The 13,687-nt window shown below is 43.1% G+C and overlaps 1 protein-coding gene across 2 annotated transcripts; it reads left to right on the top strand.

Moving 5' to 3' along the window:
* The first annotated feature begins 1,104 nt into the window (after positions 1 to 1,104).
* ppp1r12b (protein phosphatase 1, regulatory subunit 12B) lies at positions 1,105 to 12,800 on the top strand. 2 transcript variants are annotated; one of them, XM_080853964.1, is made up of 8 exons: positions 1,109 to 1,632; positions 6,674 to 6,690; positions 7,225 to 7,357; positions 7,526 to 7,630; positions 8,255 to 8,305; positions 8,493 to 8,543; positions 10,463 to 10,802; positions 12,157 to 12,800. In XM_080853964.1, the coding sequence occupies exons 1-7, from the start codon at positions 1,531 to 1,533 to the stop codon at positions 10,595 to 10,597; spliced, it is 594 nt and encodes a 197-aa protein (XP_080710090.1). In that variant the 5' UTR covers positions 1,109 to 1,530; the 3' UTR covers positions 10,598 to 10,802; positions 12,157 to 12,800. The 2 variants fall into 2 exon arrangements, with proteins under 2 accessions (XP_080710091.1, XP_080710090.1); XM_080853965.1 differs by lacking the exons at positions 10,463 to 10,802; positions 12,157 to 12,800 and adding an exon at positions 9,379 to 10,456 and having other exon boundaries at positions 1,105 to 1,632.
* Positions 12,801 to 13,687: the final 887 nt, after the last annotated feature.

Consider the following 13,687-nt stretch of genomic DNA (forward strand, 5'->3'; position numbering starts at 1 on the left):
CTAATTTGTGCTCTTCTGAGATTTAAGAGAAACATCAGAAGCAGATGTTTGTTTGCTGGCTCCCAATGCGTTCATACCGTGGAGAAGCTCTGTGCGTTTGCATATCAGTGCAGAAGTAATCAAACCGTGTTGATGTCTTTAGACCAGCATAGAGCAAAGAGCATTTTTGTGTTGGTTTTTGGCATTCTATTTAGAGCATGATGAAAACTACCAGTGAGCTTAAAATGACTCAGGAATTTCAAATATACAAACAACAAAGGTCTAATTCTCATAATATCATGGGCTTTCTGGTAACTCCAGACTTCTGTCTTTCCCCCCAAAATGATTTCCCCTCAGTCTAACCCAGGGCCTGCCCACAACTGAAGCCCTTTGGCAGATAGCCAGAGAGAGATAGAAAGAGAGAGAGAGAGAGAAAGAGAGAGAGAGAGAGAGAGAGAGAGAGAGAGCAAGGGGCAGGACAGAGGGAGAAAGAAAGAGAGAAGGGGAGGGGGTGTGGAGGGTAAAGGACAGGGAAAGAAAGAGAGAGGGGAGGGTGAGACAATTTGGCCGAAGTTGGACAGAGGTCTGCACTTTTCAAAAACAGGAGTGTGTGTGTCTCTTTGTGTGTGTGTGTGTGTGTGTGTGTGTGTGTGTGCGTCTGTGTGTGTGTGTGTGTGTGTGTGTGTGTTTGTGTGTGTGTGTGTGTGTGTGTGTGTGTGTGTGTGTGTGTTTGTGTGTGTGTGTGTGTGTGTGTGTGTGTGTGTGTCTGTGTGTGTGTGTGTGTGTGTGTGTGTGTGTGTGTGTGTGTGTGTTTGTGTGTGTGTGTGTGTGTTTTTGTGTGTGTGTGTGTGTGTGTGTGTGTGTGTGTGTGTGTGTGTGTGTATGTGTGATTGAGAATAACACGGAAAACAATAGTGTTTTTCATTGATAATTATGTCAGTGTTTACACATGTAATATAGAAAAGTGTCAAGGACTTCTGTACAGTCTGTCAAATTAATTTAGGATCTTTCACATGTGTTTTTGTGTGTATTTCTGTATCTGAGAGCATGTGTGTGTGTGTGTGTGTGTGTGTGTGTGTTTATTTATGTATCTGTGAGTGTGTGTGCCAGAGGACTCAGGAGAAGGGGGTGGGAGGACCAGTGAGAGTGAGAGAGAGGAAGAAAAAGGGAGGCCCGAGAGAAAGAGAAAGAGAAAGAGAGAGAGAGAGAGAGAGAGAGAGAGAGAGAGCGAGCAGCACAGCGGCTTTGATTGTTTTCATTTTTGTTTAATGATCACTCCTCTGTCTGTGGTGCTTTGGGTAGGAAGGAAACACAGATCGCTAGATCAGTCTGACGGCCGATGTGTCGGGAGCAGCCAGTCGCGAGCGCCAGGGCACTCCGCTAAACTTGGCAGAACACACACCTGTTGAGCATGCTTTATGCCTTGCACAGAGCGGCTATGGGAGTCTGCAGAGCGCACGTCTGATCGCCTCTGGGATCTAAGCAGCTGTCGCTCACTGACGCACGGGTGGATTGTACTGCAGTTTTGCCTCCTCTGGCTATAGTGAAGAGATGTCATCTCTTTATCATCGCAACAAGGACCTCTCGCGCACCAGAAAGTCGCTTTCAGACTCTCCCCCGTCCTCCCCCACTGGCACCACACAGACCTTCAGAGTAAGGCTAAGCTATCAATTTTTACACTTCATTGCCATGCTTGTGTATTGCTGATTAAGAAGAATTTTAAGGCCCTTCCAGTTCTGTTGATTTACGTTCTTCTGGTGTGTCTGTAGAATAAGGGGAGACTGTTTGTGTTTGATGGACAGTCTTGAAGGTGCAATGTTATGCAGTGCAGAAACATTGAAGAAAATCTGTTGTACAGAGTGGGGTGTATATGTGTGTATATATATACATTTAGCAATAAGTAGCAATAGCAATAGTTCAGTATTTGCTGTGGCATAGCCTAACAGAAAAAGACTGTAAGCTGTAAAGTTCATAGGTTCTCGGCTTAGCAGTTGTCTTTTAAGTGTTTGCTTTCTTCTTACTAGTAAATGACCACTGGAGCCACCATCCTACAGGTTTTCATGGTATAGTTATGCGTAATATTCATCATTATTCAGTGATGATTTATTGATTGTGCGCCATATTTGTCTTAGACTGTGAATGATATTCATATAATGCCTAACAGCACTTGTGCTAAAAAGGAAGTTTACTCAAGAGGAATCTGTGAGCCTTGGTTTATTGTATGGTTCCACTGAACAGTCATTTAGCCAATGATCCCTTTCAGTAGATATAGTTATTATAAGAACATACTCGACCTTTCTCTTCACAATGCCACACTTCATTGTCTCATACTTATATTAATGACAGTTTATCTCTCTACAGCCATACAGGGTTAAACTAACTGACCCCACTTTTGTAGCGGTCTCCTTTCAAGTTTTCCCAAATAACCAGAACAGGAAATTGATGTTGATCATTGTCTTTGTACACTTGCCAAGAGCTGATCTTACGTCTGAATTTTTTCCCCCCTGTGCATCCATCTCTTTGTGGATCCATGGTTGTCTCTGTTCCTCATTTGTCATTTGTGTTTCTCACATTGTTTTGCTTTGTTTTTGTAGATAAACAACAGTAATTGTGAGCATTTCCCTCTTACAGTGTCTGTTTGTCCTTATGGTGCTAACAGATGCCACCTCTTTGTCTGTCCAACTCTGCATTCTGCCTTTTCAAACCCAAACACCTTGCACAATGCTTTTTTCATGCGGACATGTGTTCACTTCTGTTGAACACGTCCAAAATCACGAGCTCCAGACACAAGCTGCCAAAAATGTGATCGATTCAGAGTCCTAAAGGGAGGGAGAGCGAGAGAGAGGGACTACCTGCTGTAAACTTTGGTGTGCAGTGTTCTTCATCACACAGACATTTACCCAAACAAGACCCTCCAAACAAACATCTGTTTAAGGCATTTCTGCTCTTCTAAGGCACAGACGCTTTGTTTGCGTGGGTATGGAGAAAATTAAGTGAGGAACACTTCAAAAGCCAAGCAGGCTCGGGCAATGCGTCTCTGCCAACATTAGAGCGCCACATTGTGGAAACAGGTGTTAAAGGTCTCCAGATGCTTTGTTTACTCCCCCCCCCCCCTTCAAGAGAATGCCAGAGCAATGTATACAATGATGCAAATCATTATTTATTTTTTTTGCTTTGCTTTTCCAACTCTAATAATGTGTCATGTTCCCTTCATCCAGTATTATATTCATACTTGCAGTCAGGCATAAAGTTTCCATGACGCCGTCAAGCACTTATTGGCAACTTTTCCTTGGGAAAGTAACAAAAAAAGTTAAGGGGTGGGGGCGCACAAGAGAGAGGGGGGCAGAGGGGGGGGGGGGGGGGGGTAAGGAGAGAGAGGCGGTGGTAGGGAGAGAGAGGCCATGTGTTTATTTTTAGCGTTTTGTTTATGACAGAGGCTTGGTGTGTCTGGTGTGCACAGCTGCACTGAGCCCTCATGCACCGCGCTGTAAACACACCAACAAATCTGCCTCAGATCTGTCTCAAATCTGCCTTAGATCTGTCTCAAATCTGCCTCAGATCTGTCTCAAATCTGTCTCCCACAAGCTGACAGTCCTAGATTGGTCTTAATCCGAGACCCACATAGAGAGTTTGCACAAAACAGAGTTGCAGTTTAAAAGAGTCCAGATTAAAATGGATGCTCAGTGGTCTTTGATCTGAGGAAGACAGTGGGAGTGAGTGAGTTCAGGCAACAAAGTACGAGTGAGGGGGGAGGGGGGTGGGGGGGGATGGGGGTGGCCGGCAAATAAGTGCTTTTATGGTTATGTGCGGCATGGAGTAGTAATGCACTTTGATGGGGTCCGAGTGGACGAGCTGACCAACCAGGTCTTCCGCAGGGAACCAGGAAATGAGGCTGGAGATCTCAGCGTAGTCATGGATCAAAAGCCCTCAATGACATAATATAAACCTAGTAAGCATGTTCAAGCAACAGCTAGCAACAGTTAGCGCAGCTGCCTATCCACAACCGGTGGCTGCATGGGTCTGGTTCCAGAGTTGGACAGGCACTTTATGGGGATATTTACTTAACACATACAAACTGTGTCGAGGGAAAGGATAAAGAACCGTGAGAGCACACTTAGGCCTACGGGGAAGATGTTTAGACACACCACAAAACAGCAGGCCATGTTTCTCCACAGCACGCGCTTCAGTCACATCGCCGCTCAGGGGCCATTTCCATCAATTTGATGCAGTGTTATTCTTACCCCAGGAATGGAATGTCCACACAGGCATCTGCTATGCCTTACAAGGCTTACTGCGCCCCAACCATGTACTCTGTTTCTTCTCTTACTGGTTTTCCCTCTTTTTTTTTTGTGCACACAACTGTGCCAGCAGGTGCCTTTGGTTGTAAGCCCTGTGTTTTAATGGTTCTCACGGATGCCCTCAATCCACAACCATGCACCACTAATCCAGTGGCCCTGCATGGGCAGCCAAACTTTAGCCTCTCTCTTTGATTTGCCTGAATCGAAAAGCTATTCATTCAAGGCCAAATCTCATACCTAATCAGGAGGACTACAGACAGACAGACAGATAGAGAGGTCTACTGAGGACAAAGCCTTTGTGCGCTCAAAAGAGGCAAATCATAGCACACCCTAATAAACACTCACTCTGTCTGACACTCTCCACCGAGAATAAACATTATCTCCTCTATTTACCAAACCTCACAACTATATCTCTCTTGAATATCATTTTTCTCGGGAAGGGGAAGAGAAGGGAAGTGGGGTGTTGATCTGGTGGTGGTCTTCTCCTTTTTCTTCTTCCTAACTCAGCATGAAGTCCGTTCTCGTTTATCATGTTTACAGTCCGAGGTCTGCGACTAGGGGCCGGAGCCTGTTCCATGACCACATAAGGGCCGGCAGCCCTGGCAGTGGAGCATAAACATTTACAGAGGAATGGCTTGTTAGGCGCGGCAGCCCGCATTCCTGTCTACGTTGTTTTCTTTCGCACTAAACCATGTCAGGGCCAGGGGGGCACCAAATAAGCAAGCAATTAGTTCATGTTCGAAAAGCCTTTGTGTGTGATAACTAGGAACCCCCGTCACATAAATATGTTGCGTTGTTTATCAACCAAGGAAAACCATATTTGGTGTTGGAAAAAAATATCAGCTGCTCTAATCTAAACAGTGAAAAAGATTCGATACTCTCTGGTTTCAGTTTGTTTTTATCGGGTTTCAAGTTTGTCTATACAGCTTCAAAACTCAGAATTCACACCTTCTAGCTTCTGAAATTGTGCATTTTGCTCTATTCTCTCTCTTTCTCTTTCTCTCTGCATGTGTGTGTGTGTGCATATGTGCGTGCGTGCGTGTGTGCGTGCGTTTGTGCATATCTATCTATCCAGTAGAGTGTTCTGACACAGGATAAGATCATTACACAGGGGGAATCGCATAGAGATGGTGTTTTGCAAGTGTTAAAGAAGACTCTCTCAGGCTAGGGTACAATCCCTAATCCCTAGGAATGCATGACACGACACAACATCCAACAGGAAAGTGCCACAAAACAACGACCTCCCGGCTCAGCCTCCCTTTCTCTCCTTCCTCTCCTCGGTCAGTGTGTCCTCTCTCTTCATCTGTCAGCCTCTCAGCCTGCACTCACGTTCAGTGTCTTTCCCATTACTGGAATGCCTTTTGTGGCCTCCAGAGTCAGATTTGCTTACTCCACAGGGGCAGACACCGGTGAATGAAAAAGGAGGTTGTGATCTTTTGCTTCTCTAACCGAGTTGGAGAAAAGACAAGGTGGGAGGGCCTAGAAAGAGAAGGAGAAGATATTCTCCAAAAGACTCCTCTGATAGTCTGGTAGAAATAAGAGCTAACCAGAGCTTACGCCGTAGTTCATCCAGTTGCACACGGCAAGCTTATTAGCTAATGATTCATAAATTAATGTAATAGATTTTTGTCAGTGCTTGGATAGGATAATTGCAACCAGTGTAAAGCGTATGAAAATGAACCATTTTGCAGTTGGTGAGGAACTGTTGCTAGTCAATATGATGTCACCTGGACAGTGTTGGAGGCAGGTCTTGAGGTCGGTTTGAATAACATGTGCTGAGACAATGAAGCTCTTTGACAAAATGGCATTACATGAAGTCCTCTCATTTCATGACACAAAGAGCACAATGACACTTTCTGTGGCACTTTCTGTGACGCTTCCTATGACCTTCTCTGTGACATACTCACCAATCACTTGGAGGGGACTTTGCACACATCAGAAATCAGGGACATTTCAATTACCACTTCTTGCACTTCTGATGAGGATGAATGGTGTTGTTCTATGGTATTCAAACATGACTTTCAATTATAATGTGCATAGTTTATAATCCATACGAATAAATATGGTTAAAATGGTTACTTTTTTGTTGAATGAAAGGCACACACACACAGGATTACCATATAAACTGACACCCTTTATATTGGCCCATATTCACAGTGAAAGATGATTAAAATAAAAAATCCACTACATGGGTCGTATGAAATGCTGGGTAGAACTTCCATATGCATGATGAAATGTTTGAAAGCATTAACCTCCTGTTTGCAGGGAAACAGCCAGGGAAGTACTGTCTAGCAATGTGTTTAACTTAGATCAGCATTTGGAAATTGAACCTCTAGTCTTTAAAATGAGGCACATACCATATGTCTGATAAGATATTATTCTCTTATTTTTTACAGCATGAAAGGGCGTCAAGGTAAGTAACTGCTTGAATGGTTCTGACATGCATAATAAATGACTTATGAAATTTAAGCATACAGTATTGCCTGTGCTGCCATGACATTATCTGACAGACTTGTGAAGTTTTAAGCACCACTCAACTCAGAGTTACTTTAGTCTCTCATACACTACCTGTAGTTAGGACGTTTTATCACTGTTTCTGAAAATCACAACACCGGTATAAGGAATGTCAAAACTATGATGGAACCTACTGAGATGTACTTATAGCTTTTATCCAGTCAGTAATGGCTGAAATCCCTCATGGCTCTCCTATTAAAGAACCTGCAAAAATGTCCTCTGTATTTTCCATGTTCAAAGTTCATAGACAGGGTACCTTTTAACTCACGCAGTGTGTGAAAACAGACCTATATTTGAATAACATGAACCACCAAATAAGATTTTGTATCAGTGATATCAGGGACATATGCTTCTTTGAACTTGCCCTTTTGGTTAGAGTGAATAAATTAATGACCTGATGTTTACCGTACTGACTGAATGTGGCTGTGCCCAGGTCAGACTCCAGTGGTGGCGATGGAGCCTCAGACAGGCTGCTCAGCCGGACAACCTCCTACACACGGCGGGAAAACCGCCTTGCGTCTCTAAACAAGGCAGAGGAAGACTCTGGAAACAAAGACTACAGAAAGGTGTTTGTTTTAGGTCTCTAATATATTTTTTGTTATATTACTTCAATGAGATTCCAAACTGTGGTTTAACTTTTCAGATACAAAAGATAACATGTGGTAATTAGTTTAAATCATTAACATCAACATAATTAAAAACATTAAATATTATTTTCTTTCTGCTTTACACAGTTATATGAGGATGCCTTGTCAGAGAATGACAAGTTGAAATCCAGGCTTGCAGACAGCAAACAAGAGCTGGTTAAAATTCGGAATCAGTTGCAGAAAGTCACACAGGTATCACAAGGTCATTTATTGTATTTCATTATTAGTGTTTATTGGAGGTTTCATGTATCCAAATGTAATTCGGCATACCCCATTAGTCTGGTATAACACAACACTGGTATTAAGCTGAATTCAAGATGTCTTGCTCTCAAATTGACAAGTTGGGGTTTGTTTAACCTGGGTTGCTTCCCTTTCACACTAACCTTTTTTATAGTTAATTTTCCTCAAACAACCTACTTACATATTGTTTATAATATAAATGGCCTACTAGTCAAACTACAGCTAGCTAAAGACTTAAAAAAAAAAATAACTCTAATTTTCATGAGTCATCTCATGTGTTCTTAAGTCTGACATTCTGGAGGCCCAGTTCCTGACTTTTAGCTTCTCCTGGCTCCTCTTACGGTACATGCCAAGCTTTTCTGAGAAACTTCTTTTCTGAGAAGAGATATATCTCTGCATGCCCCCCTGGTTGAGCTTTGGGCATGGCTTATAGAAGAGTTTTTTTGACACATTTTGACTTTCCTCCCCAACTTAACACAACACAAGTTCAGCACTTCAGGTTTAACACTTATTGTGCACAAACCTGTGAAGCGTGATTACCTCCATCAACTGTGATTACCTCCACTTGTGTTTTAGAAACAGGACAGGATTTCAGAAAGGTCTGGTGTGTATGAATCTGAAAAACGAGTAAGTGCAAATGATTATTCTGATCAATATTTTTAAATATTCTAAAATCAATACTACTTCCAAATGTTATTGTATTTTAAAACAAGTATGTGTTTTTTTTCCTGTAAACAAATCAGTGGTACTGTATTAGTGGATCGTTTCCCCTTATATTGCTTATGAAAGGACCTTTGAAATCTCTTTTCTCAAGGAAAAACTAGCCCTGGAGAAAAAGGTATCGGACATGGAGGAGGAGCTGAAGGTGAGATCCACAGGAAGCAGAGGAAAATAATCCCCTTTAAATTGAGCTCAAGATGGGAAATGGTGGCAGCAGCAGGGGTGGGTTCAGAGAGCAGAGAGGAGTACAGGCTTCATTACCTGCTAGCAACACTGATCTGCCCCTCTGCCAAACGCAGATAGAAAGAAGGGAGAGGGAGAGACTAGAGAAAGAGAGAGGGGGTGGAGAGAGAGAAAGAGAGGGATAGAGAGACTCTGCATAGCTGCAGTAGTACACTCTGACCTAGTTCCAGGCTTCCCTGGATATTGCAGTGTGTTCCTATCACACAGTCCAAGCACCCGTGCTTTTGTTCAGCATTCCAGTAGTAATTGCACATAGCTGGCTGTTTTTGAAGGACAGATCATCGACAGGCTAAATTTGGCCTGGAAAAGTGAATATGGTAAAATATGCTCTGCCATAGCTTTTACTGTGATTCCCCTGGACTGACATCTATGGACTAAAGGATCGTTTTTAAAGCAGAATGTGATATATATTTCCTAAATATCATACATTCACACACATCACACACACACACACACACACACACACACACACACACACACACACACACACACACACACACACACACACACACACACAAAGACTGAGTAAGAGGGCAGGAGAGCAGAGGGAGGTCATGTTAAGGAAGAAAGCAATGTCATTATCACACTTAAACACACCAGAGCAACATGAAACCTAAACTCACCCTGGGCTAGTGTTACCCAGTGTTACCCATCTGATAATTGGGCCTCCATCATGCAGAGCTTCAGAGCTTCAGTGACTGTTTGACCCCTCTCTACTGTTATCATTGCCCCAGCAGCCAGCTCCAATGAGATTTCGCTGTGGTTACCAGCCTTGAGCTCGTCTTTGATTGGATCATTGAAAAAGAGGGGTGGAGCATGGTGAGTGGTCAAGGCCAGAAGTGTGTACAGTAGACCTGCAGATACAGTACCTGCTTACACAGACGACACCTGCTTGTCACCGACTCACTCACCCTAAAGGGTTTCCTGCACACACAGCATCTAGGTGGTTGTTTGGTGTGCAGCCGATCGTTTCGGCCACGGTTTTGCTTGAGTCACTGAAAACAAGATAGCCTGTAGTAGTGGTGTTGTTTCTTTCACTCTCTTTTCACCCTTTCTTTTTGTTCTTTTGTATTCACTCTGTTTCCTGGAGGAGCTGTGAGTTGTTAGCAGTGATGTCCAAATGCGTGACATCAGTGAACGACTGTGCTAAACTGCAGAGGCTTTAGTCTGTTCAGACATGCATGATGAGCCTCATCTCAGAACACTCAAGTCAGCTCTCCAGCTGCTCATGAATAGTGCTTTAACACACAAACTGTATTAGGGATGCAAAATATTACCTACAGCCCCATTTCTTGTGAGGTCACTGTTGTTCATGAACCATTTTGTGTTATCTTGTACATGCGGTGCCTTGGTTTCCCTCAGTTGACATTGTCAGCCAGCCTGATGCGCTGCCACAGAGTCCCGCTGAGGTTTACCACAAGCTTCTGAAAGTTGACTTTGGTAACCAATCCATGCTTAACACAGTCCGTAGAACCACATGTTCAGACCACATACTGACCACACCGCAGCACTTGGGATTTCTCTTAATTGGCTTGAGTAGGGTTCTTTTTTCCCCCCCAAGGATTATAGGCAGAGGTACTTGTGGAAAGCATTCTCTTTCAAAGATGGTTGTCCAAGGTCAGAAGGACAGTACCTTAGATTTGTTTCTGTGTTTGCATTTTCTCCTTTCTTTTGAAATCCTACACTCTGTGCTTTTCTCCTTTGCCGTCTCTCCCTCTCCCACTGCCTCTCCTCTATCCCTTTCTTTCACTGTCTGTTATTTTTTCCCTTCCTTTCTCTGTGTGTATGTGTGTGTGTGTGTGTGTGTGTGTGTGTGTGTAGGCGGTCCCTGCCCTGGCTCAGGTTCAGGCTGTGCGGCGGAGTAATGAGCGGCTCCTGGCTGAGAACAGGGCCATGCTTCGCGTCCTCGCCCGCCTCTCTGAGATGGCTGCCCTGCCTGAGACCGAAGACCTTTAGGCTCCTCCGCCCGGAGCTCTTTTCCTCCCTTCCTCCTCCTCCTCCGTTCCCTTCCCTCTTCTGCTCTGCCCTCCACCCCTCCTGCCCTCTCCCTGGGCTGCTGCAGCTGTCTTGTCCCCTCCTCTTCGCCTAGTGCTCCCGACCCTCCCGCGGCACCTCTGCCCAGTGCTGTTGCTGTACTCCACTGCCTCCTCAGGCCTCACAGGCAGGTCCTTCTCTGTCTCTCTCACTCGATTTCACACTTGCTTGGTGCCCTCCCCCCCTTTCTTTCTTTCTTTTCTTCTGTCTCTCTTTGCTTCTCTATCTTCTTCTCTTGCTGTCTCTCTATTGGTGTTTTCTGCTCTCTCTGCCTCTCCATTTTCTCCCTTTTTCTCTCTCTCTCCCCCACTCCTCTCTTTCATCAGAGCTGATGAAGGGCACCCCCTCAAATTCCTCATCTGGCCATCGCATTGGGAGATATTTATAGCTGGGCCAGGGCTTAGATGGAAGGCGTTTCAAATAAGCCAGTTGTGTTGGGGAATAAACAACTCCCCCACTGCACTGCATCGGTTGGCAGATCATCATATAGATACTCATAGTAATGGTTACTATTTTTCATAATAGTCATTAATAATGGTCAGACATTTATTTACTCCACTGGGTTTTATGAATATGAATAAACACAGCAAAAGCATGATCAGATAATGCAAGTCAGTGCTGCTATGGGGTGTTGTGCTCTCTCTAAAATATGATTCAAATAGAGTGAGAAAGTGTCTGTCAGTAACCTTCAAGAGGGACTTTGATTTCAAAGTTTTCTCCTCCTCTCCATACAGAAAAAAAGCCCTTTGCCTTTGTGCCTAAAAGCCCTGGCCCATTAAAGTGCATGGATCCTCTCTGACAGAGAATACACAAAAGCTATTGGATCGGTTAAATGGCATGGGAGATGTGTGGGGAAAGTGCTTGTGAATATGGGAGGCAGCGTATGAAAAAAGAGACAGGATTATTTCTGTCACTGACATGATTTACAAGCCAAATTATTTTATTGGCATACCAAGCCATTCATTTTGTCCCCCTTTTGTTTGTGTGTGTGTGTGTGTGTGTGTGTGTGTGTGTGTGTGTGTGTTGCTTGCAGGAGTTGGTTTTAATGGTTTCCATCACATAGCATGAGCATGCTGAATGTTTTTCTATACTCAGTTCAAACGGGCTAATTGATGTGATGCTTTGTTGTAGTGATGTGAATCCTGGCACTCTCTGAGCATTGAGACACATGGGTTAATTCACAAAAAACTGTAGATGTCATATAGAGTTTAGTTATGGATCTAATAGTAAGTGGAGACTTGGGGGTCTACTACGTGATCAGCGGTTTAAAATAAATACAATATCATGGCTTCCTTTATCCACAGCTTCTCCATTTATCTCAATGGAATTTGATTCTTTGAATTTTTCTTTGAGTTACTCTGCATGCCATGGTGTTTAAGGCACGAATACTAAGTTAGTGAAGCATTTCAACAGTTTTGATAGACTTCTAAAGCTTGATTTCTCTCACTATAGGATCTCCCCCTGTCTTTCTTCCCCCACAGGTTTTGAACGAGTTAAAATCAGACAATCAGCGCCTGAAGGATGAAAACGGAGCCTTGATCCGCGTCATCAGCAAGCTTTCTAAATAGGAGGACCAAGAGCTGTGCGCACAAACACAGACTGCCAAGACCGACTCTAAATCCTTCCTCTGTCTGTGTCACCCTCGTCTTGTACTGAACTAGGACCGCTCATTTATTGGAAATGTTTCACCAGTTGATAATTTTTCTGATGCTCAAAGATTGACAAAAGGATTGTAGATCTTACCAACCAGACCTTTAATTTCCAGTACAGCATCAATGCAGACACACTCTGCAAAACCCCACTAGCCACACAAACATATGGTGAAATGCAATCACAGGTCCAACAGCATCTCAGGCCTGAATGCCTGTATGTCAGTATGACTGTTTGAGTGTGTGCGTGTGCGTGTGCGTGTGCGTGTGCGTGTGCGTGTGCGTGTGCGTGTGCCTGTGCCTGTGCGTGTGTATTACAAAGCACATGCCATTATAATTGTCACCATTGGTCAAGGAAAGGTCTAACACTTGTCTGTGCATATTTATGTTAGTCAACAAGCTTTGTATGTTTACATGCAGAACATATACCCTTTCAAAGATATATTGAGATAAAAGTATTGACACATATTTGGAGATGGTGGGTGGGTGGGAGGGGGTCACTTGCCACTTTTGATCAAAATTCTTTATGTTTATTTATGGTGTTTGGTTAGATCTTCTATATGTACCATATGTAATATATTTTCACTGAAATATTTATCTTTCAAAGGCATTTTATACGACTCAACTTAGATGAATGTAGATGCACAGAATGTACAACACTATATGATCACTAGGTCTTAATACCCGATTTTAGTTTGCATGGTACATACATTTTAAAGATAATGCAGAAACAATTCAGTGATAAATGCCTTAAATAAAAAAGTGTTTTCATGATGGAAACTGCCGTGTCTGTTTCCTCTAATACCTTCAGGCTAGCGTAGTAGGATCAGCCATGATCATTTCTAATGAGGGCCACTAATCTGCCCAGGTTGAGACAAAATTCTGTATAAAATCATTTGATCACCAAATGATCAACACGAAAAGGTCAATATAATATTGTAATATAGTGATATGCATGTAATGTCAGGGTTCAGATTCAATGACAAGGAATAGAAAAGATTTGTTAATCATTTTTCTTGAGCAGTTTTCAGATTTGCCCATATCTTGGAGAACTCTGCTGCCCCCTGCCTGCAATGACTACACCCTATAGATGAGCTCAGATTATATGATGAGAATGTAACGGTTGCAGTGTGTGAATTTACAAATGGTTTAATTAAAAAAAAACGGATAGAACTCACTGCTTCATAAATAACGCTATGACTATAATTTGTCTGTTTTGAAATAAAGCTTAGATTGGAAATATTTGTCCTTAAACATTACAATATTAACGTTTAAAAGAGATATGTGCATTAAAGCCTCACCATGCAACGTGTTTTGTAATCTTTAGTAATATATTATAATGTTGGGTGGGGACCGAGTTGTC

Source organism: Sprattus sprattus (genome assembly GCF_963457725.1).
Source record: "Sprattus sprattus genome assembly, chromosome: 16".
NCBI classification, from domain to species: Eukaryota; Metazoa; Chordata; class Actinopteri; order Clupeiformes; family Clupeidae; genus Sprattus; species Sprattus sprattus.

What these genes read in the sequence shown, in the direction of transcription:
- ppp1r12b (XM_080853964.1), top strand. Translation starts at nt 1,531, where the DNA reads ATGTCATCTCTTTATCATCGCAACAAGGACCTCTCGCGCACCAGAAAG. An exon ending in GAAACAAAGACTACAGAAAG is followed by an intron (nt 7,358 to 7,525) that starts GTGTTTGTTTTA and finishes TGCTTTACACAG; the next exon opens with TTATATGAGGATGCCTTGTC. An exon ending in ACATGGAGGAGGAGCTGAAG is followed by an intron (nt 8,544 to 10,462) that starts GTGAGATCCACA and finishes GTGTGTGTGTAG; the next exon opens with GCGGTCCCTGCCCTGGCTCA.